General features: G+C 42.4%; 1 protein-coding gene across 1 annotated transcript in view; it reads right to left on the bottom strand.

The window, feature by feature from the left end:
- GRM3 (glutamate metabotropic receptor 3) overlaps positions 1–26,233 on the bottom strand; it is a 113,822-nt gene that overhangs the window by 21,250 nt on the left and 66,339 nt on the right. The window contains exon 3 of the mRNA XM_056341559.1: positions 15,567–16,422. Within this exon, the coding sequence (XP_056197534.1) occupies positions 15,567–16,422 (856 nt within the window). The remainder of the gene's footprint in view (positions 1–15,566; positions 16,423–26,233) is intronic.

The following is a 26,233-nucleotide window of genomic DNA, read 5'->3' as shown; positions in this document are numbered from 1 at the left end:
GCAAGCTCTTGTACAAGCTCCTGCAAAGGTACCTGTGAAGGGCTGCCTCCGGCAAGCTGTCTGCACAGGTGCTGCGAGTGCTGCGGAGGCTATCAGAGAGAACAGCCCAGGATAAAAGTGATGTGAATGCTGGAAAAATAAATGAAGAAGGGTCCAAAAGATGGGAAGAATTCATTCAGCTTGTCATTATCTTCAGCCTGGCTGAACACAGAACTCCCTAGCTGCCTTTCTTGTGAAACGCTTGCCTCAAGCAAAATGTTTTACATTTTCAGGAGTGTGCTGTTCTCTTGCCTGTGTGGCCCTTGGGCACATATGTGGCCTTCAGGACTGGGGGATAATGAACTAGATGCTAAATTACAAACCTTCATGGAGGAAATTATGAAGTCTCTCTTATTTTTTTAAGGAAATTTAAGGAATTAAAAAGGGAATTTCTGATTTCTTAAAGGATTTGGATGCAGAGATTACATAGAAGTTTTGTAGTCATATTTCTCTTTAAAAATAAAAACATATCCTCTGAAATTAAGAAAATGTCTTGAAGTTTTTGGTTAAGGTTGCATCAGTCCAACTTCAAAATAAATCAAACATTCATGGAAAAGCATCTAAGGTATTTTTCTTTTTTTTAATAAGTCTGCTAGGTTGATAATTGATATGAATGGTTTTTAAGATTCTAACATAGCAATGCCTTTCAATTGATATTATTCTTTTAATTTAAGATTATCCACTTTAGAAAATGGTTGGCACAAGAGGCAGAATGCATGCAAGGTAATTTATACTAGCAATCAGCTTGCAATTACCAAGTAAATTAAACCATGACTTTAAACTGCCTTACTCCTCCCTTAGGCCAGCTAGTTATTTTGTTAACAGAAGCAAAGGGAAGCCATTCCCATTATGAAGAATTATGGCCACCATTAGGGTGACAACACAGAAGCTCAGGAGCTGAAACTGTAAGTTCTGGGCTGGCCTTTGGTACCCCTTGAAATGTTTTTGGTCTGAGTTAAAAGGGAGTTGGCTGGTGAATTATGTGTCAGTTGCTGAACATTAACATTGCTTTCAGAGCCTGAGATTTTGGTTGGGACTTTCTGCCAGTCCCGTGGTTATGAGTTCCCTGTGTCCAATTTGGACTTTTGGGTGAGGGACATTCTCATCTAACCTCAGTGCTGGGAACTGGTGTCATGCTCTACCCTGCTCTCTTCTCAGCACATCTGGGACACAGCTGAAAGAGGTTGCAGCAGTGTTTTAAGTTTGCTAAAATTTACTTGTGGGCTAAGTGAGGGACTTGGATATGTGATAGGGGTGTGAGTCTTTCTCTTTTCGGAGGCACCATTCTATGACATGCTAATTCCATGCCCAGATTACATATAGTAGCTGATGGCTAAGGAAGTGTTGAAAACCTAATATTTCTTTGTCCTTCTTTGTCAGACTGAAGGAAATATGAATTGATTCAGTTACTAAGATATTGAAGGAAGGTAGTTAAAACACTTTTTCCTCTGTGGGGACTTGAGGATTAGAGAAGTGTTTCCAGACAGTGCTCTGAATAATTTAGTTAGGTAGCTTGCCCTTAGAGATCAGAACCAAATGAACTATGAAATAGACCCTCTGGCTATTATTTCCTAGTTGACTTGATACGAAGACACTCCCAAAACAGGTGGGCTGACATAGATTTAATTACTTACAATGCAATACTATTATTTAGTAGTAATAATACTCTTGCTGTGATGGTCTAAGATTCAAGAAATTTCACGCCTATAAGAAAGGCAGTATTTTTGATTAGAATATAGATGGAAGAAATGCACAAGCTTTCAGGCACAAGGGCACTTCATTAGGTTATCAGAAAAACTGCTCAACAAATTTGACCTTCAATTATTTTGAAGGAACAGCTCTGCACGGACTTCAGTATATCAGGTTTTTATTTCCTTCTGGAAACACAATTTCAGTTTGCAAGCAGCCTCATTACTATCCATTTGCAAAGTAATTGCTGAGAGCTTTCTGTTCCCTTCTTTAAAAGTATATAGTTTAAAAACACAAGGTCTGGTCAAGATGCAAGACAAGATACAGCAAAGAGGTGTTAGGTCAAAAGCTTCTGTATTTTTTCCAGATATATGGGCAGTTTAATAAATGTATTGCCTCTTCCTACAAACCTTACGACGCTATGCTATTATTTTTGTTAAGAAGCTACTGAAAACTCTCAGCAATCATCCTACAAATTGCTAATAATGAGGTAATTTGAAAAATGAAATTGCATTTCCAGTAGGAAAACAAAACCATAAGTAGTGAATTCTAAGGAAAGCGTCTTTTTGAAATAACTGCAGCTCAATTTTATAGAACACTTTGTGGAAAAAAAAGAGCTGCAGGATGCTTCAGAGCATCGTAGCATTGTAAAGAAACAATGCTATGGTGAAACACACAGAGGAACCTTTGTGCTCAGATGTACTTGGCTCATTGTACTTGGCACATCTGACATGATGTTGGTGGAAGACAAAGTAGACTTGGAGTTCAGCTGGAAAGGTAAATGTTTCACACATGGTGTAAGATTCTGGACTGTATCAGTTTACTCTGTGAATATAATATGTGCATGAAAAAAAGTGCATATTAGAATGTCTATGTTGAGAGTGTAGTTTTCTCACAGAGCTCCTATAGTCAGTGGAGAGAAGGAGACACCTCCAAAGGTGGGCTCTGACTAAATGGAATTGCCATCAGGAAGGTGGGTTACTTCCTCCACCAACAGGTCTGCAGTTATTAGACTACAAAATGAGTTGTGGCAAAGTAGGCGTGAGAGCAAGCTGACTTGAATATTGGCCACAGATAGAGAAAAACTAATGCTTTCAGTAAGGCCCACCACACACATTAAATGTGACTCATCTTTCTTTGTAAAGGTTTGATTCCGGATTTTCTTTTTACTAAATTCCATATAATAATGTGATGGCTAGAAATGTCCATCTACTGCAATAGCAGGTTAAATCAGTATTCGGTAGAGTATATCTCATGTAGGACAAAATGCTGAGTCTGCCAATCGAGAGGTGAAAATGGGCTACTTGCAACAACGAATTCTAGTAAAAAGATAGGGAGATAAAGGATAAGAACTCCTGGCTTTTAAGGTTATTCATGCATATCACACCCCAGTGGCAAAGGTAGCACGTCACCTCTCCCAACATCATCAGTGCTCATTGGCATGCATTATCCTAGAACATGCAAGCTGCATGTCCCATTAATACTTGCAAATTTTTCTGCTCTCAGGAAGAAAAGATAAAGCTGAGAGCACAGAATCATTTTTGCTAGTGTTTTGCTTCACTGAATCAGTTTGGCAACAGCAATCACCAGACCTCAGGGGAAAATGTAAAAAGAAAATGTTGATTTATTTCCCTGTTTAATGGTGGAAGCAGAGACACATTGGTAGGCTTAGACTGATGAAGTGTTTCAGAGATCTAGAAAGGACATTAACTAACAGTACTGCCTGAAACCTTCATCTGACTTGAGACACTTTCTTCTCTAAAGAGCCTTTGAAAATGGGCTTTTTATTCTTTCAGTTACTGGACCATTAACTAGCCATTGGCTACTTACTCAAATTGATGTGGAAATGTTCCCAATAGCAGCTTCATACAATGTCTTATTTCCCACTGTCTGGTGGGGATCTGTCCTGGGACAGCAGGCCGATCTCTGCTACCAAGCTGCCATCAAGATCTTGGAGCAGTGATCAGCTGCCCCATCCATCAGGGCCATAGATCAACATAATGGAAAAATCCTACTTTTGGAGAAATTATAGGTAAAATTTATTTATGAGTTCACACAGTGTACAGTTATTTGTGGCAAATGAAGGGACCAAAGAGTAGAACCTTCTACTGTTGCAGGCAACTATGTAATTGCTGCTTAGACTAGAAGAGTCCAGCAACCCCACCCCATACACTTCTGCATATGGTCAAGCATTTTCTAGTGTTTTGTAGCAGATTGATGACCTACTGTAAAAGGTAAAGAACCGCTGTGAAAGCGTTCCCACTGGAAGAGAGCGGGCAAGTTCTGTAGCAGACATTCAGGCTCCAGAGCTACTCGCACATGGTCAGCTGCTGATCACCACAGAAATTCAGCCTTGGCAAGAATGGGGATTGCTTTTAGGGCATAATCAATAGAAGGAAGAGCATGTACACAGCATGTGCAAAACATCCTGTGTATGGTGAAAAGCCAAAAGAAATAACAAGAAGCTGCAAGGACAGTTAGGGCCTCTGCAAGAAAGGGAGCAAAGGGAAAACTGAGAGAAGGATCACCCTGGGACTGTCCGCTGGTTGTGGGTGCCACAGGTCAGCAGTGCTGCTACCTAAACACCAGTTTCTGTAGAAAAAACCTCTGCTTTTTGATTTGCTGATCACTTTTTTGAAATGCAAACTCAGCAGTCATACATCAAGCATTACCTTTTACTGTAGAATTTTTTTAAGGAAATTAAAATTTTAAAAAACAGTGAGTGCTCTTGTGAGAGTGTGTAAGTGTGCGTACATGTGCCTGTGTGTGTTTTCTGATCCCAGCTTCCCACATGGCAGTGTGGCTGATACCGTTAGGAGTCGCAGCCCACCCTGCGAGTCCACACGCTCTCAGCTGCAGAGTTGCACAGGATTTCTGTGGCACACGCGCTCTGTGTGAGGACTTTGTTCAAGGCTCTGCTTTACCCAGCTTTCTCACACTAAGTAGTTTCCCTATTTCCACTGAGCATGGTGCAACTCTTTCCGTGGCTAAAACTGCAGCATTTTCTTAGCTGAGCCTCGTCTTTCAGTCACGGAAGTGGTAAGTATTTCACATGTACAAAGGAATTGGTGCATTAGCTTATTCTGTTGCCCATCAAATTGTCTGGAATCTGTGTATAGCAGCAAATAGAAAAATGCCCTGCATGAAACCCATATTGAATTGAGGAGCAATTGCACATGCACATGTAGAAAGGGAATATCTCTCAGCCTTCAGAAGTACTCTTGAATTTTTTCCGTAGCAAAAGTGCTAGATATACATGTGCCATGAGTTTAGAAGAGATGAGATGACTCATGTTTTGGCAAGTAGAAAGATGGGCTTGTAGCAAGAAAAGGAAAACTGTAAGAGAAGAAAAGCGGATGCAAGACTAAGGGGGCAGGGGCCTTCAGAGTGCGAGGTACATTAAATTCTGCTTTCTATTTACTGGGTGTTGGTGACTGCCATTCACATCACTACTGCTTTTGGCTCCATGCTGTTCTTTGTATGCACTAAGGAGAGAGTGATCTTTGCTGTGGAGACCCTACAAGCAAACTTAATGACCTTGGTAATTATTTTATGATTGCCGTGCCTTAAGCTTAAGGGCTTATATTTGGAGATATTGTCATTTCTGGCTTAGGGCTAAACCCCTTTGCATCCCAGTAGTGAGCAGGAAAGTTTGTGGTGATTTACTGCTCCATGGACGGAGCAAGAGGTGAGAAAAAAAAAATCAAAGGATTTCTCCTTTGCCTGAGCCATGCTACAGCTAGGATTGTGTGGATGTTTTTGTTATAAATTTCTTTGCTTCTTATACACCTGTTCGTGAATGTGTGTGTTCCCCCTGCCTTGAAGAATTTTAGTATTCTTTGTATTTGCCTCTGTACTTATATATTATAACCTCTGTAAAAATACACTTTCATGGCAGGAAGAAGGAAGCAAAAGGAAATTACTCACCCTGATAACAGCAATGGAATATCTTTTTACATTAGATTCTGTATCTGCTAACAAAATAGCCATACATATTGCAGTGATGCCAAAGCAGTCATTCTCTGAGACGCTTTTAGAGGTGTTTAGGAATGTGGCTCTATGAGATGAATAAATGAAAGACACCCTTTACCACATTTGTCTGCCAGGTCCATCCAGTTTGCAGTTGATGGGGATTGGGTAGAAGTTCAGTTTGGGAAGAGTACTTATACATAAACAGAGTTTCTGCTCCACAGATGTGCAGAGCTGATTGCTTTTTGAATTCTCTTTTAGAAGGTAGGTGTGATCTACTGGCCTGAGTAATTTTTTAAAAATAAGAATACTAACACTTGCATGAATAAGAAAGGTAAATTTGTGGTAGGAAATCCTTTCAGTCATTCCTCTGAAATTTTTGCCCTAAGTACTTCTTTTGATTCATGAGACCATTTAAACAAAGGATAAGGCTGTGAGTATTTGGGAATTATATGTGTTAATGCAAAAATTTACACAAGGGATGTTTGCAGTCTGGGTTGAGTTCCCTTCTCTCTTTTAGATAGAGAAACATGACTATCACTGAGCAGCTTTTTTCTGCACTGGGAGTCAGAAGTGGGCAAGACAAGCTTAAAGGGAATAGTTCAGGCTTCACAGAAAGCTGGAATAAATTCACATGCTCATCCGGGCTGCCATTTAACAAGTACAAGTACAGCAATCAGCTTGTGACAGGTATGTCTGGAAATATGCTATGTGGAAGTGATGTAGGATTCAGACCCAGATCCATGTCTAATTGCAGCACCAGACTGGGATGAATGTTAGTGTCATGTTAATGCAGCTTATACTGGTTTTGTACCTATTCCTGTTCGGTCAGTGTTAGCCTGGGAATATATTTGCACTGAGCTCTACTGGGTGAAGCAAGTGTGTCTTCCAGGAATGTAGTGATATTAAGGCTACTTCAGGAGAAAAGGTGATTTTCTACAGATTATGCGTTCAGTTCTGCCTTTCTGGTATAATTATTAGCTGCCAACCAAAATAGAGGTTTGGTAAAAATAACATAATGTTTAATTATCTTTGGGATTAGACTGCTGAGTTTGTGACTGTCTGTAGTTTTCTTCATCACCCTTTGAAAAGACCAATTTTCTTGGGGACTCACTGGAAGTCTAGGACACACCTAGAGAGTAATTTAGTCTCCCAGTGTGTCACACTGTTTCAATGTGTCCCTGTGCAATCTCCTTCTCATGTCCTTGTCCTCATCCTCATCAAGACTGCTGTGGTCATGTTCCGAGCACAGCCTCTGACTTTTTCAGCCCCTAAACCAGCACCCCAGCATGCAGGTGAGACTAACTGAGATTAGTTCTGGAAGTGCTGAATTGCTCTTCCATAGCAGTTGATATAGAAGAAGCTGGTCCTCATGTCGGCTGTTCAGAGCCAATGCAGATGCTAAAAGGTAAGGGGTAAGATTCCTGAACCAAACTGTTTTCTCACATGGTATCTTGTTCTTCCAGGTGACAAGGAGAAAGAGGCAGACCTAACATCTTTTCACTTGCATGTGAATGTCTCTCACAAGGTAGATCTGCATGAAGAATAAGAATATAATCACATGGTATGTCCTGAATTCTCCCCCTATTGTAAAGACCAGTGGGACTGGAAAAGTGAGCGTTTATGATTGGGGGATGAAATGGCTGTACTACTTGTCCTGCTCCTCCCAGCACTTCGACTGTGCAGACCCTCAGTGTTCGGGATTCACATGGCATTTGCCAGCGAAACAAAAGAAGAAATAATAATGGTTATAAAATAAGCAGCTGGCAAACACAGAAGTCTGGGATTCAGGTAAATTAGGTTACCAAGCCTTCTGTCTCTCAAATATGTGATCCGAAAGAAAATCATTGCTCAGTTTTTCAGTCCTCTGTTTCTTCATAAACACGAGGTGTCTAATCTCATCCTCATTTACATACCCGCATGGACGCTGTGCAATCTAGAGTTTTATAAGATGCCTAAAGGCTACATTATTAACATGACAAAAGCAGCTGACTATACGTTACATGCAAGGCACAGACTATATAACTTTATGTTCAGTTTTTCATAGCTCATCTGAAGTTGTGGGTTGTATAAATATTCAAGCAGAGGAAATTGAGACAGAGAGCCATTTGCTATTTTAGGGATGTCAAAGCACTTTCACCTAAATGTGCTGCTATAATAAGTTTGGGGCCATTGCTGGCCTGTGGCTTCTGCAGACTTTCCAGGAATGGCACCCAGGTGGGTAAAGACCAAAGGCAACATATTTCCAGAGCCTTCCTGAAGGGCTATGAAGAAAAGTTGTTGCTGCTCTGTGTCCTGCTAGTGCTGCATTCCTGTCTTTTTGTCTGTGGGAGCTCAGCAGCCAGGTCAGGCAGAAGAGTGGTGGCAGATGGCAGTGGTGGCAGTGGTGGCAGCAGGCAGAAGTACCTCACTCTCAAGTTAGATGGGAAGCAATGGTCCCAGCACACGTTGGCTTCTGCTGTTGAAGCTTATCTCAAGTGGTAAGAATACAATTCAGCCTCTGCTCCTGCTCACTCAGGCTCATTACTGTTAATACCAAATGAAAGCATGAAAAGGCAGTATTTTATGGTGGTCACTAGCTAGAGAACAGACACCATTGACCTGCAATCATGGCAAGAGAATTTTAATGAAAATTTTGTTTGGATGTTGTGCCCTAGAGATGACAACGTCTTGTGTCCTGCTGCCAGCCCAAGTATCCAGTTTACACAGTGCAGTGTGTGACACACAGCGCATCCAGGGTGCAGATAGGATTGTTTGCCATTGTGATACCTCAAACCTAAACCACAGGATAAAAAGTTTTCATAGTATTTTAATTTCAGCCAGTTTACATCTATAAGGCCCTGAGCAACTGGGTGTGACGGCACAGCTGACCCTGCTTCAGCAGGAGGTTGGACTAGACACCTCCTGAATGCCCTTCCAACCTGATTTGCTCTTTAACTTTATTATTCTATATATTATGAATCTACATTATACACAGTTGAATATTATATGTATGAAAATATGCAGGTATATAAACAACGTACATAAATGCATGAATATATACACTTATTAAAAGCTTCAGGAAGGAATAAGCAGAGATTTCTGTCCAGGAACCTGTTGGAGCGGTAAATTTGCTCAAGAGAAAGGAACTGCAGACCCCCATATCAGCACCCAGATCTGCAAAGAGGCAGCTGGAGGAAGGAGAAAGTAGAGGGGGATCATCAGGAAAACCGGGCTGTCAAAATCTTGCTACAGCTCTGTGTGTGTGTATGCCACAAGGTAACTCTAATATAGAGAGAAATATGGGAAAATACCATGCAGGTTCCTGTTCCTTTGCTCTGAAGCAGGAAGTATCAAGTGTGCTTTTAGCTGCTTTCAAGGTTTTAGATTCTATGACACATTTGTGGTCCTAGAAAAAAGGCAGTATTTTTTCCTATAAATCCTAGACATCTTTTTCATGTATATTTTTAATGAATATCTTGGGAATTTCATTCTACATTTTCCTTGAATTTATTGGCCACAAATCCAATATGAATTACACTTTTAAAACTTTTATGAATAATAAGGTATTAGATGCCTTCTGCCATGGAAGTTTTACCTTCAGGTGAAAGTGGTGTTTGTTTTACAAATAAGCACCACAGGGAAGGCCAGGAGGACCTTACCGCTCGCTGTTTGAGTGCTGCGGGCCAAGGGGATCTGACCTGATGAGCAGGAGCTCATTGGGTGAAATGACGGCATAGCAGGGCTGTCTGCTGCAGAGCCTGGGATGCGGGCTCTAGCTTTATCTGCACATCTACTGACTGGTACTCCCTGCTCTAAAGTTATACCTGGCTTTTGAAGTCTCCACATTTTTAATCTGCTTGTGATAACAGATGCTTCATTTTTTGGTCTGCACTCTGTGCAAGCCTGGCAGGACGCTGAGCTTCAAAGTAGACTTTTGACAGGAAGTATGTGTGGCTAAATCCTAGAGAAAGTACCATGCAATGCTGCTGTGCTTAGCAGGGAGGTGACATCTGCTTGTGCAGACCATGACTTTTAACCTCTTTTCTACTTGGGTGGAACAGTTATGATGGAAATGACCCATGAATGTGTGTTCACACCATGGAAGTCAGCAGTGTTCAAGAGTAAATGTGAAGGTGAGTTTGTGTTCCCACTTCATATTTGAGTGTTGACTAGGGCAGAGTGGGGAGGAGGAAAAGAAAGAAAATAAACCACACAAATGTAGGACCAGGCAGGAATAAAAGTTTTGTCACAGAGTCCGGTGAATGAAAGGGGACAAATCAGACCTGACCTACAACCTTTTTCTCATTTTGAGTAGTCATTCTAGTTAGCTGCAGGAGAGGATTTTGCCTCATATAAGCTTGGTTTGATGATGCAGGTTTTGCTGTAGAAGGGCTGGATTTCTGAACATAATACGGAGAGGGATGTAACAGTGACTCTTGTGGAGGAAGACAGGGGGAAAAGACACTAAGTACTATAAACATATGTGCTGCCTAAAATTTCTAATGATCTGTTTTTCAGGGTTATTGCTTTAGCCAGTTTCCTCCTACTATTTGCTGCAGAGATTCAGAAAGCTGCAGAAGACAGGTGGACATGCACACGCCCCTAAATCCAACCTCCCTCTGCCCGTACGCTCCTGCACTAGCCTCATGGCATAGTCAGTCCTGCAACGCCATCATCCCTGTGAACTGCACCGTGGGAAAAGCCACTGGAGCCCAGTCCCATGCCCTTAGGTGACAGGGCTGTCACCCTGCACTGCCTGCTCAGCGACCTGGGGCCAGTTGGAGCTAATGCTGGTCCCTGAATGTCACTGCTGCCCTTCCTCACCCTGGCCAACCTGCAGCCCAATGCCCTGGAGGAGCAGCTACACCAGGTAGCAACATGTGGGGCACAGCTGTGCAGGACCTGGTCACTTTGTCCCAAATGATGGATAGATACCCCTTTCACACTGGTCATGATAACACTCATAACCCATGTCAAATATTGTGAGGCTTGCAATAACTCTGTGGGCAATGGGAACGCTGCTTTGCTGTGTCATCCTGGGGGCCTAAGGTGGCTAAAACAGTAGAGCTGGTTGTTGCACTGGCCCCTCCACCCCTCCTCCCTGAGGGAGGGAGGTTTCTGGGAATGTGGAGCTCTGCCTGGATCCCTGGATTCATAGCCCTGCTGAGAGTCTCCTCCATGCACTGCCCTCCACCAAACAGTGCCTGGGTGCTGGTGAGAAGTTGAGTTTACTCTGTGGTCTCTCCCATGGAGCCCTTTACTTCTGTTCAGCACTTCTTTGTTAGCACTTGCTAACAGCCTCTTGAACCAGCATGTCTTTATCAGCAGAAGAGCATCAGGAGTCAGAACATGAAGTGCTACACTTGTGCCCTCAGGAAGCAACGCAAAGGATGGGAAGATCAAGAAGATGAGCCAGCTTATATCTCTTTGAAAGGCCAAACAAGTGCTGAGATGGAGTGAGTGTTTATCTAGGGGCTGGGCTTTGCTTTCTCTGATTCTGCTGCTGCTCGAAGTGGGAATTAGGCATAGGCGTCTCTTTTCTCAGTTACTGAAAAAGCTCAAGATATCATTACGTTTGTCGTATATATATTACTGACTTGCAAGAAAATATTGTGCTCGGTGTATCTCACAGACAATAAGGAATGATATCTCACCCTGTTTTCATGCCACACTGCAGTTCTGTGTAGTTGTTTCAATTTAATGAAAAAGGAGACACAAGTAGGACCCCAGAGACATTAATGAAATACTTGTCACACAGCATGTCAGCAGCAGTGGCAGCATGAGACTGCACAAATCCTGGCCAGCCCCCTACTCCAACACTGCTGTTAGCTGGTTTTTGAGTGTTTCCCTACAGGTCCCACTAACGCTGTGCCTGAGAGTCTCATTTCAGGCTTTCAGCTAAATGGCAGGTGAGAATCTTAGTTGCTCTGTGCTCCATCTGTAGTCAATAACAAGAGATGTAGGGGCAAATTGTATTTCATGTGGGCTACCTCACATGAGCTGAACCACACTCTGTAAGTGCTGATCCCCTTCATTAACCGAAATCAGGGACTAACCAAAACTCATTCCAGTGCGTAGGGTAAATGTCAAAAATTGCACAGTCCCACACCAGTCATATAAATGCACCCTATCATTTACTGGTGTGTTTGAAATGCACCGTCACTTATTCCTGGGAGCCAGAAGAATACAGTCAGGGCCATTTGTCAGGTTTCTTTCATGGCAAGCTGCAGGTTTATGCATGTGGGGCTCATCTATTCATACCTCTGCCTTGCAGCAGAGGAGGCATTGCTTAAAAAGCTCTTTGCCTGAGAGTGAATACAGCTATCACTGTTGTTCTGTTTCTTGCCTGCTTCCTTTTGGTGGGTGTGCAACACTACCTCAGCTAAAGAAGAAAGTTCGCAACCTGACTTGGTTGCAGTGTACCTGATGGGCTGGTAACATCCATGCCATCCCCTCTCCGCACTGGGGGTACGTTCTCAGATTTGGAGCTGGAGATACGAAAGCATCATCGATCAAATGTACCATGCAGCAAGGTCCTGACATCGTATTAACAACACACCCAGTGACTTTCTTCAACCAGAAAAGAGCAAAGGCGCATTCTTGGTCCAATGGAAATCAATGATAAGACTTGTATGTATCACAATAACAACCCTTTCTGATTGCTGATTCAGTTGCTGATTCTCTCACTGTATAAAAATCGCTCATCTGCTTAAAAAATAACTGACATTAAATCATGGCTTCACTTTATAATGGAAGAAGTGGTAACAAAGAAATGAGATGAGCATCATGCTGTAAGCTAGTAACAATATACAGGGAATAAAACCATTAGAAAAGAACTCAACAGGTTTTTCAATGTTTTAAATTGGAAATTAACTGGAATTAATGCTCTTCAGAATTTGAAAGATTTCCATTTTGGTTTTAAAACAAATTAATTTGGTTCAAAAAAGAGACTTCTGTTTTCAAAATTGCAAAATGACAGGCTTTAAGGTTTTGGTTTTAGGTTTGTTGGTTGTTCTTTTTAAGGCTTGAACAGCTTCAGCTTCCAATTCATAAAAAGTACAAAAGATATTTCAGTCGAAATGAAAATGAAATTTTCTGGCTGTCTCTAAGTGAAAATTTTCCGGGAGTTTTGGTCAAAGAAAATTGTGGCTATTTTGACTTTATGACTAAATGCTGAGTGAGAAAACGCTTGGGTGCTTAAAAAGATCTCTGCATGATAGAAAAATGGTTAGGGATCATGCACTAGAACCAAGTTTATTAAGCGACAGACTAAAGCTTAGACTCTATTAAGGATGTATGCTTTTAAGCTCATAAAGATAACTGGTGTGTCAGAAAAAGTTTCAAAATAATTGCAGTTTAGGTTATTGAAGTGACTACTCATTTGGGTAGGCTGTTACTGTCCTGAAGCATCCCCCTGGCAGGGACAGAAGCACATGGCACAGCAATGTCATCCCTTGTGATCAATATGCCAGGACCCAGCTTCTGTGAAGTGCTGTGCTCCTTAAACGGCTTGATTTCAACAATTTGAAGACATTCAAGTATCTCTGAGGATAAATGTAAGCAAATGAGAAAATAGTTTTGATGTATTAAGTGCTGTGTGGAAGGGGAGGAGAAATAATGGGCTTTATTTTCCATAGGTCTGAAGGCTAAGAGGTTGTTCCATTCTGTCTTTTGCTGCTTGTGAAATCACTAAGGAAATCAAATGCAGTTACAGCATGGCATATGATATGTATAAATTGCCTATGCATCTGTGTATGTCATGGCACATGACTATCCTTACTGGTGCAGCAGCCGTTCAGGAGGACGCCAAGCACCACGACGTACACAAGTGCTGTGTTGCTCAGGCCAGGCACGTGGCTGCAGCTGCATGGCATGCAACACTCAGAGGAAGGTTTTGAAGCATCTCAACTTTCAGCTGCTCTCACATTATTTTTCCTTCGTAACCGAACCTATTTTACCAGAGCACGTCCAAGATCCTGGGTCCTCCTGAATCCCCTCCCCAGAGGTGAGTTAAGATGCAGTAAGTGACCAGTCCCATCTGCTTATTCTTGACTGCCATGGTAAAGAAATCTGGAGACATGGGCTGCAGGAACCCCTGACATGCTCTAAACAACTCAGCTAGTCAGCTAGCAGGATGCTGGGAGACCAGGGGTCCCAAGAAGCTCTGCAGCATGTGCTGGGAAGTATGCCTACAAGTACCCGAGAAAATGGAGTACATGGCTACACCAGTCATACCCCACTGGAATGAGAGAAGCAGCAGGGATGCAGTTGGTAATATCTACAGATGGTCTGAATCAAATGCTGGGAAGACCTCTAAAGGAGGAAAAAGTTCAAACTCTAATCTGACAGTTTCACATATTTTCCAGTGTTATTAATGTAGCACCATTATTGAGGGTCTCTTGGGACTGAGCATGTTGTATCATACACGTATTTATTCTTCAATTCCTCTTGAAGCTAGTTCTCATACAAAGCACAGCATGATGCTTCCTTACTAGCAACTTGGTCAGCTGAGAATATCAGTTTAATAATACATAGAAATGCAAGCTCAACTGAGATGCATCAGAAGAAAGTTACACGTGTAACAACAAAAAAACTACACTTTACTTGTTTCCTTTGTAGATCTATTTAGCCTTGCTACAGTGTAATATTAATAGCAAACCTAAGCTCAACCATTGTAGAGGAATTATTGAGGAATGAAGGCAGGTTAATTAGCATTGATAATATACAGCTGTGGGCTTCCTTCAGTGGTAGTGGGCTGGCTGAGGTGGATAATGTGCAGCTGTGGCTGGTTCCTGCTAAGTAGCTAAATAGCTCTAAGGGGTTTAGAAGAGAGAGCACTGGATGAAGAGGGACCCAGAAGAAGCAGCGGGAGGAGAGAGAGTGCCCTAGATGTAGGAGAGGGCCCAGCAGAAGAAGGGAGCCTGGATGAGAGGAGGCTGGCTGGAAGAGGAGCCAGGAGAAGGAAGATCTGGATGCAGCAGAGAGAAGCAGCAAGGTGGACCAACCTGAATAGGATGAAGAAACAGCATGGACAGTAGCTGAACCTTTAAAGCATTGTGTGAGACTGATGGTGGTGCCAAGGCATGAGAAGGCTGGTCTGGGGTAGTAAAAGCCTTGTTGCTGCCAATTAGTTTTGATAGTGCTGTGACAAGCCATATGTGAGAGCAAAAACACAGACATGTCGTGTGGTGCTTAGCTGGTCCCCATGAAGTTTGCTCATATCATTGCCAGATCATTCACTCTCTCTCTCTCTCTGCAAATCTCCTGCACGTGTTTATTCTAGTTTTTTATTACTCAGTCATCCAGTCTAAAGCACTGTAACATGAGTAATGGCATTATCCCACCTAGTTAAATATTTTATACTGATCTGGTTTTCTGGCAGGAATTATTGCTTTACTATGGCAAGAGCATTGGCCATCAACCACAGTCCCTCTATTATGTAACTCCTTAACAAAAGGAGGAAGAGAAGCCAAGCCTCAGCATAGGCATAACAGGCAGTTGCCTGGTGTAGCAGGTGGTGAAATGACCATTGGCCTCCAGACAGGCCCAGCTGAAGCCAAACAGGCTGTGAATGAAATGGAAGTTGGTGTGTGGAGGTTTAGAGGATGGAGGGTAAAATTTCCAAGACCAGCTGTTGCTACCTCCACCTCTTTCTTCTACTAGAAACAGGAGGAGTGTTGAGCTGAAGTTTTTTTTTTTGGCATTCTCACCAATCTCCCTGTCCTCCTTTCTCCCTTCTTGTGACAGGAGTGACCTTGCCTGGGCACCACCCTGGTCTGAACTGTGACAACAGGAGCTCCTGAGAGTTCAGCTGGCTCTTACTGTGGCTGATGAACATTTCATTAATTACAGTAATATTCTGTATGTTCCAAAAGAGAAATTATTACCTGTAAAATTTACTTTCAGGAGATAATCTTTGTACAGCTTCCTGCCATCCAGATGCTTCATGGCATCACAGAGTTTGGTGGTGTTTGGACACAGACTCCTCTGCATTTTATGCAAGGCATGGGCCATCGCATACACGGCATTCACAACAAACATGATCTTGGATTCTTGCTCGTAGTTGGAACTGTTGATAGTGAAGTGCTTGTCACAAGCCTTTTTATGTGGTTTTCGGTTCTGGAGATTACACTGGAATTTTTGCTCCCAGAAGTCCTTGAACCAGGGGTTGCGTCTGTTATTGTAAGGGCTGAGGCTTTGGAAATACTTGTCAAATTCTTTAACTGGATGGGAAGCAAGTTCCAAGGTTATTGCCCCGGAAGCTATGTGCTCATTGCCCTTGACAATACTCTCTTGTGCACCCCATCCATCACTGGCAATCCAGGTGAAGGAAACATTGAAGCGGTTGGCAGCTGCAATGAGCTCCCGAGAGTCGTCGCCTCGCATGAAGAGCACCACCACCCTGGCATTGGGTTTCTGGAGGAGCTCTCTGATCACGCCATCGTAGGACTTCCTGATGTTTGACCGGCCCACTTTCTCGGAGGTGGCGATGCAGATGTTACGGAGGCGAGCTTCCTGCTCGAAGGCTTCGATCCCTGTCTCACCATAATCTCCTTCTGAAGCAACTGTTGACACGTAAGTCCAGTTGAAGTACCGTAAGATTTCAGCCATGGCTTTCGCTTGGTAGAAGTCAGGGGGCACTGTCCGCGCAAAATAGTCATAGCGGGATTTGTCACTCAGCTTGGCACTGGTGGAGGCATAGCTTATCTGGGGGATCTGGAAGAGTCGGAGCAGGTTTGCTACCTAGAGGGAAGGGGGAGAACACAGGTTTTTAAAGGGTGTTATTTGTAAAACTGAACAGAAAATTCTAGGGAAAGGCATAAACAGGTTTTTTTTAATGAGCTGTTCTGACAATCACAGATTAAGGGTGTTGATAGAGGTGGTTGATAACATACTCTGGTGATAGCAGCGCACTGCCTGTGCAGAATAGTTGTTCTGCTGCCCAGTTAATTCCCAAGGTCCTACTGGGACTGTAATGCACCTTTTATTTCTGTCAAACTGAGTATGTTTAACCCAACAAAGCATTTGACACAAATGGACGATATACTTCAGTCTCAGCCTGTGCTCCTTACTAAGGTCTGGGGTTAGCATGCCTTTGCTGTTCATAGTGATTCATCTTCTCCAAGACTCATTGTACTTGACAACAAAATGCACCAAGACGACATAAATTTCTTTTTTATGCAAATATCACAGATATACTTGTACAAGCCTTTCACAGAACTTTCTGGCCCCATTTAATCAAGCTCTGAGTCCCCACTTCTCCTACTCTTTGCTCCTTTAAACTCTTTTTTTTTCTAAGCTGTTCTGGCTGCAGTCCTCCTGAGATGGCATGTTTGTTGCATGCTAGTACTCCTCGTACTCCTCAAATGCTGCACAATGTTGTGTTGGCCTATAGCTTTTCATAAATAATAAAACCTTTTAATATTCTCTAATCGCCCTTTTATGATTTATGTGGTGCAAAGTCCTGTTGTTTTTTTTTGTTTTTTCTCATACGTTGCTATGTCCAATGCTAAAATATTCCCAAATCGACTCTGTTAGTCTCACAGAAGTGTAGCTCCTGATTATATCAGGAAAGAAATGAAGAAAGTTTATGGCATTTTTTTCCTTGTGATTGCTTCTTAAATGACAAAGGGAAGACTTCAGAGTTCTGCTCTTGGTGGGTAGAAGTTGTGTCCAGTAAATTAAATTTGAAGTTGATCTTGGAGTACAGCCTGACAAAACCAGTTGAGAAGCGATAGTGTACTTGAGTTTCCTAAGGGAAACTTATTAAAAATTGCCCAATCAATTTTTTCACATTTTCCACAAATGTTTCTCCAACCACAGACTATGCCTGTGAGGATTTAAAGGTAAAGGACTGTTTAGAAAAAAAAAGTTGTGGAACAAGGTAAATTTTGAATGTTCAGATATCAATAGCAAAATTAAAAAAAATAAAAAAAATATTTAAAAAGTCTGGTAAAAACCCCAAAATTTTATTTCTTTTTTTTTTGCAACATATGTCACTTGAGATTTTATAGATTTAGATTCTATCTTTTCTGTAATGCAGACACTGGACAAGTGTCCTGCTGTGGCTCAGTTTCCCACTGTGAACTGGTGTAATCTTTTTTCTGGGCCAGGCTCTGCTGCCAAACCATACATGCACAGTGCCTCTCCAGCCCCCTGGTCCACCTGGAACAGGGGATGTCAGGAGGCCCTTGTCCTTCGGTCCTTCTGGGGCACCAGGGATGCCCTGGCATCTCAGCTGTATCTGTGGAGCTGAAACATGCTTTTATAAAAGAAACCACTAGGAGTGGTTTATATTGGTTTAAACCAAAATAAAACCTTTTCTGCACTGCTTGGGAGGAGTATCGTGACAGGGAGGTTTGACTAGCCCACGGCGGTTTTGCCTGTTGGTGTAGGCACATGGCTGGGAAGTGCTGTGGCTGAACAAGTCACTGTCCCTCAGGAAACAGCTGATGAGGCTGTAACCACCCTGCTACGTGGGAACATGCATTAAACTGCCTTATGCTGGGAATGTGGCATTTATTTTCCATTGTGGTGATCTGAATGAACAGCTTTAAAGCATTGGGGTGGGCCGAGAGGCTTGTTTTGTCACCAAGGTGCAATGGATGCTTTGAGCACTGTCAAGCCTTTGTGGTTTTGTAACTTCTGATTACGTGCCCATGTATCCACATGGTATGGTTCACATGTCCTGCCTTAAAAAGAGCACTTTGATTTGGTAATAAAATGTCCTCCATGTAGCTATTCCACAAGACTTCTTGCAGAATTGTGTGGGCTGGAATTGCTATTCTTGTCTCAGTTTATTCTAGCAGAAATTTTATTTGCGCTAAACCACAATAAGGATATGCATACACATCACTCTGCATTTCCCCCCACAAACTGACTAAAAAAGTCCATTTTCTAGTTAAAGCAGTGCTACCCAGTGCATCATCAAGCCTTCAGCTCACAAAGATGTACCCCAATAAGTAAAGGCAGCTTTTCTATTGCTTTTTATTTCTTTCGGTCTAAGCAGCACAAGTATCCATATGCAGGGAAACAGACCCACACTCCTATTTTACAATGGGGCCGCAGACCTTAGAGGTCACTGTCTTTCTAGGCTCCCTGCAAACTGCCTGAAATTCTGGTGCCACAGGCAGAAGAAAGCTTTCCTGGGACAATGCTGTGTGCTGCAGTGCTCTTCACTGCAAAGCTGTCCAGGTGGTAGGTTTTTCATGGACTAGAAATTAAAAAAATATAAGAAAGTCTGCTTAATCAGAGGATAGTGACCCAGTCATCCATGAGAACTGTAACTGATCATGTAAATCAGTGAAGTTGTATATGTTATTGACTCAGATCAGGACACTCTTCTGGAAATTCTGAAGCTGGGGATATTCTGGAATATTGTAACTTGTCAATTTTGGGGACTAATTTTTCAAAAGAGCTCAGATCTCAGACACTTAGCTGATGCAGCCAGTTTCAGAAGGGTCCCATTTCCTAGCCATTTACAGGCTGATCTGATCATGTGATTCTGAAAATCAGATCCTGATTAAACGGGCAACAAGGTAAGGGCACAGGTAGCAGGTTCTGGAGAGGAGCTGGTATCTAAGGCTATGTGTGTTCTGCGGTGTCTCAGTGTAGTAGAGGAAAGTTCAATGTGAACCAGAGTTACGTGCCCAACACTGTATCACCTGAGGCATACCTACACTGTAGCTCCATGCTGCCTTGGGATGTGTGCTACAGCTTCAAAATTGCAGTGTAGATCAGCTTTTGCTAAATGAAATCTATTTTGGCAAAGCTCCAGGCAGCAATTTAATCAAGCCGTGGTGCATGCAGCTAGAGCCTAAAATCCATATGTTGGCACTTAAGTAGCAGTAGTAGCCTGGAGTTTTTTTGCTGTCAAAACCAGTGGGATTTGCAGATATGTAACACCTTTGCAAATAAGGCTGGATGTTCTGTATCTGCAACCTAAACCAACCACTTTGCACAGCTTGCTCTGGACAGTAGGTGTTGATATAGCCAGCTGCCAGTGTGATGGGAAACATTATTTGCCCACACACTGCTGGGTTTATTAGTGTAGCCAACTGTCCTGTGCTAAATTTAGCATCCATTTCCCAAGCAAACCTGTCTCGCACCCAGCTGCTGGGATGGCGGGTGGTTCTTAAGAGGCAGACCTACAGGAGCATGGCAGAAAGTCCAGTGTGAGCAATGTCCCTTTGTAGGGGCAGGCTGCACCAGCAAATCCTGCAAGTGAAGTGGCCAATGCAGTGCCAGAGGAGACTGATGTCCCTCTCACAACGTTGGAGCCATATCTGTCACTTCTACTTCTCTGTGCATCAGGGACAGAAGAAATACTTGTGGGAAATTGCCAATTTAGTTTATAGCACAGAAAATGGCTTCATATTAACCACCTGTGAGGAGCTATGGATTAGGTATGGCTATCAAACACGTGAACCTGGTTTCTGAGTATGTTTCTGGCCATTCAGGAATCCTGCTGATAAATGAGGTCAGGTAGGTGACACCTGTATGTCTCAGAAACCTTGGTCTGTCTTCTGATGTGTTGAATCTCATCAAGCCTTTTGCTTATCCTCCATAGGACTTTTTTTTTTTTTTTTTTTCCCCTGGCAGTAGGGTTTGTTCTGATGTTTTTGGTTAAAATTTCCCTTCTTAACATCCCAGAGGCTGGTACATGGATTGTTTGAATGTGTACGGGACTGGGGGGCACAGGAAACACTTTGGGGAAGAAAAAAAAGAATCTCAGAAGAGTTAGAACAGATAGGGCATCTTCAACACAACACACAAGTGTGTATCACACATTTTTTGGGCAGTGGAGGCCCCTTGTTAGATGACATTGCACTCTGTGCCTCTAAAATTTTGCCATGTGAGAATCTCATGGCACTTAACACGGCTTAATGAATCTAATTTCACAGAGCTCCTCTGAGACAGGCAAGAGCTCCTGTGGCTGTTTTGAACAGACTTTAAATCAGGCTGCTGAGCAGAATGGGATGGAGGTAAAGGATGTTTGTCTCTATCAAGATACCAGAGAAATCCCTGTCTTTGAACTGCAGTCTGTCCTAATGGAGATCCAGTCGCTACCTTTGGTCTCCTGAGAAAGTCTTTCTATTCCTGAGGATAAGTTGCTTGTCCAGATTCCCACAGCAAGACCATGGCTAAGCCGTGCCCCGGGGATTTCCTAATATTTAGGTCATTGCTATAATGCAGGGGCTGAGATCTCACTTTGTAGAAATGTCTGCTGCTGCCAGCGTATGTTGTATCTAGTTCCTAAATGATGTTAATCTACACTGTGGGCTTTTTGTTATTATTTGAGCAGTTGCAGGTCAAACTACAGCTAAAGCATTTGTTCCAATAAATATTTTTTTCTTTTTGGCTTATTTGAATTTTTCTTTTTTTCTTACATCTAAAAATATTTTACTAAAATTTGGGCAGAAAGTGCCATTTAGGAAGGCAGGAAGGAAACGTTGGTTCTGAATGGGCTGGAGTGTGGGTGTGTGATAAGTGGTGGGCATAAACCTGATGTAAAGAATAAATGAGGTACCTCTGTAGTCAGCTGCCTCCACAGCCTGTACAGCCTCCCTGTACTCCCAGCTCCTGGTTTGTACATTTTATGTTAATTTATAACCTCACTTCTTTCAGTTTATAACCATTTACTTCTATCCTCTTGTCATGTATCCCAGTAAACCCTTTGTGTTCTTCAGAACGAACCCATACATACAGAAAAGCAGATAGCAGGTTCTCAGCAAACCTTCTCTTCTCCAGGGTAAACACACCCAGTTTCCCCAACCTCTTCTTGTAGGGCATGTGCTCCAGACTCTCTTCCCCATGACCAACTTTGTATTTATTACATTTTTATTTTACTGGGGGAAGCAAAGCTGGACATATCATTCCAGGTGTGGTCGAATGAGAACCAGAATAAATAGAAATAATAATTTCCACCTATCTACTAGCTATGTTTCTGTAGATCCACCCTGGCATGCTGTGAGCCTACGGTGCCACCAGGTTGCATCTTTGGCAATAAATACAAGCAATACTGAAGAGACAGGCTCCACCATAACTTCCCCTGTCCTCTTTGGATTCAGCAGGTTCAAAGGCATGGCTCTCACCTCAGGGACAATGTGACCCAGTGTGGCTCAGCTCGGGCACTTCTGACATATCCACAGAGCCTAGGAATATTTGGGGTGGGGAGATCTCAGTGATGCAAACACAGCTGCTCAGCTCGAATCCAAGAAAAAACTTCACTCAAAACTCTGATTTGTTTTCAAAGGGAAATTAGGAGCTTAAGTTCCTTACTGGTTCCAGAATTGAAATGCCTTTATCAGTCTGGAACACCCTCTCTCCATAGTCCGTTTTAAAACTGTGGGTGTCATGTCTGGGTTATTGTAACAAGCGCTATGGAAGACAATCTCCACAAAGGGGCTATGTCATCACCTGCAACATAAAATACCCATTTGCCTCCAGCTGGACGTCAGGCTCTGACCCCAGGAATGCATTGGCAATGCTACCATCCCAGTACTTTTAATCATTAAAGGTCAGTTGCAAAGAGCTAAGCCAGAAGCAGTGAAGTTATTTAGGACTTCCAGCCTGGCTTGTGCTCCTATGTAGTCCTGCACATTGCAGGACTAAAGCAGTGGTTTCCATTAGCTTTCTCTCTTTTTGGTATTAAGAGGGCTATTTACTAGTTAGTGAGTGTTGTTCCTTAACAAAATGCTTTCCAAAAGGTAACTCAGGAAAAACCAATTCATTACTAACCAACCAACCAAACATCTGGCATTTTTGGTTAGCAGGGGAAGGGGAGAAGACAACATTGTTTTTAGCCTTGCACTTCTGAAAATTTTGTTAATGAAGCTGGGAAAAATATAGCTAAGTATTTGCAGCAGACTCGATAGCTGTCACATCCAGAGAAGCAGTGTTTGAACAGTGAAATAATAGCATCTGCAAAATGAACATCAGAATTAGGGAATACTGTCAGAATAGCATCTAGGATTTCTGCAGAAGACCCAGGAATTGCTTTTTATATGCCTGTCCTGTGTAATAAAAGATAAGCCAAGAAGGACACAAAGAAAAAATGTTGTACTCAGAGAGGAGAATTGCTTGGAAATTCTTTTTGCATTCTGCCTCCATACAGCATTAACTGTTGAAGTGAAGTAAGCTAAGCACTAAGCTGGCAGACTGAGAAGAGACCTGTGAAGAAGACCTTGCACAAGGAGTGCAGCTCTTCCCTGAGCCTTGGTAAACCTGACCATGAGTGACTCACATCACATTTACATTACATGGGGAAAGGGACTAAAACTGGGGTTGATGGTTCTAAAAGGATGTAATGGCTTCTGAAGTTAAAAAAGCTATTATTGAACTATTTGAGACTCATGAACTGATGCATAAATCCTGGTCAGAAGGGACAGTATGAGTATGGGTGATGTCAAGGTGTCCCTAACTAGTTCCTATTTTTGGCTGCTTTCTCTTGTAGTTACATCCTTTCCCAGTTGTAACATGGTAGGGCTCCTTCCTTCTTACCTGTGATCTCATGGGTTACTTACCTATCCCCCTCTAAAACCATATCATTTCCCCTTGGCAAAAGGAGAAAATGGTCACACCAAAGGAAAAAAAAAATTAAGAATAAAAAATAATACCAAACCCAAATCAAAAAGACTGTAAAGGAATCAGTTACCCTGGGATTTTTAAAGCAGCCAGCCAGAGGGAGGTACTCACATTCCTTTGAAATCTCTAGGAAAGACATGGCCGGTGCTGTTTGGGCAGTTTGAAAATCTCAACCTAGTGGTGGTTTGTTTCGGAATGTGGAACGGAAACAAAGCTAGGAACAAACTGCAAGGATCTGGCTGAGAGGGAGTGGAGAGGGAAGACAAACAGAGATAAGAGGGAAAGAGTTTAAAGGAGACACCAGGAAGTCAGCAAATGCATGTGTAGCTTTAAATGTTAGTGGTAGGTGGCCCATCTCACCGAACAGATCTTTTAATAAGGATCTGGTTTAGTTTTTACAAGCACAAAATCGCCAGTGGCTGCTGTTGCACAGTTGAATGCAAAGCTCCTCTATACGTGCATCACAAATGGCATACATGGTCTGTGGTCCCTGGTGAACCCCTGCAGCCCCCTGCACATTTCTCCTGCCCATATCCCGGTTGGGTCCATGCTCAAGGAGACAGAGCCCCATATGTTATGAGGTTTGTTTGTTTGCTTGCTTTTTCTTCCCCCCCCCCCCCCCCCCCCCCCCCCCCCCCCCGTAGTTCTTCTAAGGATTTTGCACTATTTGTATGGTTATGGAAGTCGCAAGCTATTGTTAAGACTTTGTTTGGAAGATGGTTTATCCTTGGAGGAAGGAAATTGAGGTAATTAGCTTTCAGGCTCCATGAGCCCTTGGCAGACTCGTGTGGCTAAGAAGTGACAGCTAGAAGAAGATGGCTGGTAAATGAGTACATATTCAGAATTTCATGCCAGATGGTCGGTCACTCAGGAGAGAGTCCTTAGCTTTTGTGATAGCAGCAATGTACCTTTGAACCTTCTCCAGTGGTTTTGCTCCAGTTTACTTAAGACATAACAAGGAATTAAAGAGAAGACAGCTGGGTACTGGTGTCTTTTCTGCCACTTTTTTCTGGATGAGGGTTCTAACTTGGGAATAACTTTCACAAGTGTGATCTGCAGGTCTTGTGGATTGGTAGCATAAAGGGAACTACACAAAGGTAAAGCTCTATACCTACATGAATATGGTGGATATGGAAATGCAAACCCAGCCCACCTAAGGGAATGTCTTACTGTTTGTAAGAGTTGACTGCAGGGAATGGACCCCAATCTTCATTCTCAGAAAATGGTTCCAGTTTTCAGGAACAGAGAAGAAAAAATCCAGCACGTGAATAGTCGTATTCCTGCTTACACATGCATATTCCTGACGGACCTGACCTAAGTGTTTTAAACATGGCATTCGGTTTAGCTGTGTGGGTGCTCTTCTGTGCAAATGAAGAGTGGGGTTTTTTTTTTCTTACCCTTTTTACAATGTCATTGAACATCTCCAAGGAAAATATGTTTGAAATTTCTCTTGTAAACTAGGAGAGAGCGGATAATCTGACTCAAATGAAAAGCCATGAACCCAAAACAAAGTCCTCTGAACTTTGGATGATTTACCTTCTGATCCTAGGTTCAGCTCGGGTCAGAATTTTATTTCATGAAAACAGCTTTTTTACATGAGCCCTTCTATTGACTGAGAATCCTGGCTTGGATTTTTTTGGGATCAAATGCTGTGCAGATTGGGCTCACTGCTAATTTAAACACAACATCTAAAAACTAATTATCCAGATCATCATTAACGATAATAGCTTAGTCTGACCAGAAAATAATTAAGCATTTTGCATTCTCTTGTTGTTTTTATTCTCTGCAAAAAAGTGCCTATCATGCATAGTGACTCAGTGGGGAAGGTGTTCATTGCTGATTTACCAGCAAATTCTTTTTTCCTTGGTGGAAGGATAATGAAAGAAGCAGAAATCTGACAGCAGGAGCATCATGAAGTCATTTGGAAGACAGCTGTCCAGACAAAAATCTGAAGAGGGAGGGTGAAAGGAGGGGAAGAAAAAGTATTGAAATACAGTGGCAAATTCACAGGAGGAAAAAAAAATATATGAGGCAGAAATAATTTCTTGTCTGAAGACCTCAGCATGGTTTATTTTAAGGCTAAGAAACTCTGCTGTGGACTTTATGATATTTACAGCTCTCAGGCAAAAAAGAAATGCTTGACAGGGCTACATCTGGAAGCACCCAGCCCCCTGAGCGCTGTTTGAAAGCATGGGGAATGGGGATGCTTAGCCCTGCAGATGTGCCTGCTGAAGTGGTTTGACATTCAGCACTGGTGTGATTCCAGTTGCTGCTGGAGCTACTATTTACAGGTGACTGTCTCTGAAATTTGGTAGTCCTTTCTTTTGGTGTGGCACCAAAATGCATGGCTTTAATGCTTTGAAGTCCTTACATCTTCAGGCTTGAGTCTGCAATGCCTATTATTCTTGACAAGGATTTTCTTTTGAAACAGAAGCCATGACTGACTATCCTAACAAGATGAGCAGAAGGAATGGATGGCTTAATTACACCTTTAATAGATAGTGTGAAATCTAGAGGAAAGCTAGAAAAGAGAGACAGAAGGAAGACCGACCCAATCTATGTTAAGGGAAAGTAATCAATTGAATACTTCTTTTCTTGCTGGAAAGTGCTCAATGACATGAATGATTTGTGAACCTATTTATTTATTTGTCTGAGGAACTGTGTAAGAAAGTTTGAATAACTACAGGCAACTACAGGGAAGCTGTATAGATCATAGAGTAATATTAGATATAACTACTTTTTCATCATCCCTCCCAGGTTTTGAAAATCAGGTGACATACAGCTACATTGCCAATTTTCACATGTATTGAATGAGAGTCTCTTACCAGGACTTCTGGTTTCCATCTGACAGCTGCTCCCAACCCAAGCTTTTGGAATATTAAGCATTTGTATATACTATGTGTACTCTATGTGTACTGCATCCACTCTGCTGCCTCGAATATGGATTTAGTCTTAATGCCAGTGATCA

Source organism: Falco biarmicus, chromosome 5 (assembly GCF_023638135.1).
Source record: "Falco biarmicus isolate bFalBia1 chromosome 5, bFalBia1.pri, whole genome shotgun sequence".
In the NCBI taxonomy this organism is placed as follows: Eukaryota; Metazoa; Chordata; class Aves; order Falconiformes; family Falconidae; genus Falco; species Falco biarmicus.
This window is presented reverse-complemented; position numbering and strand designations above follow the sequence as displayed.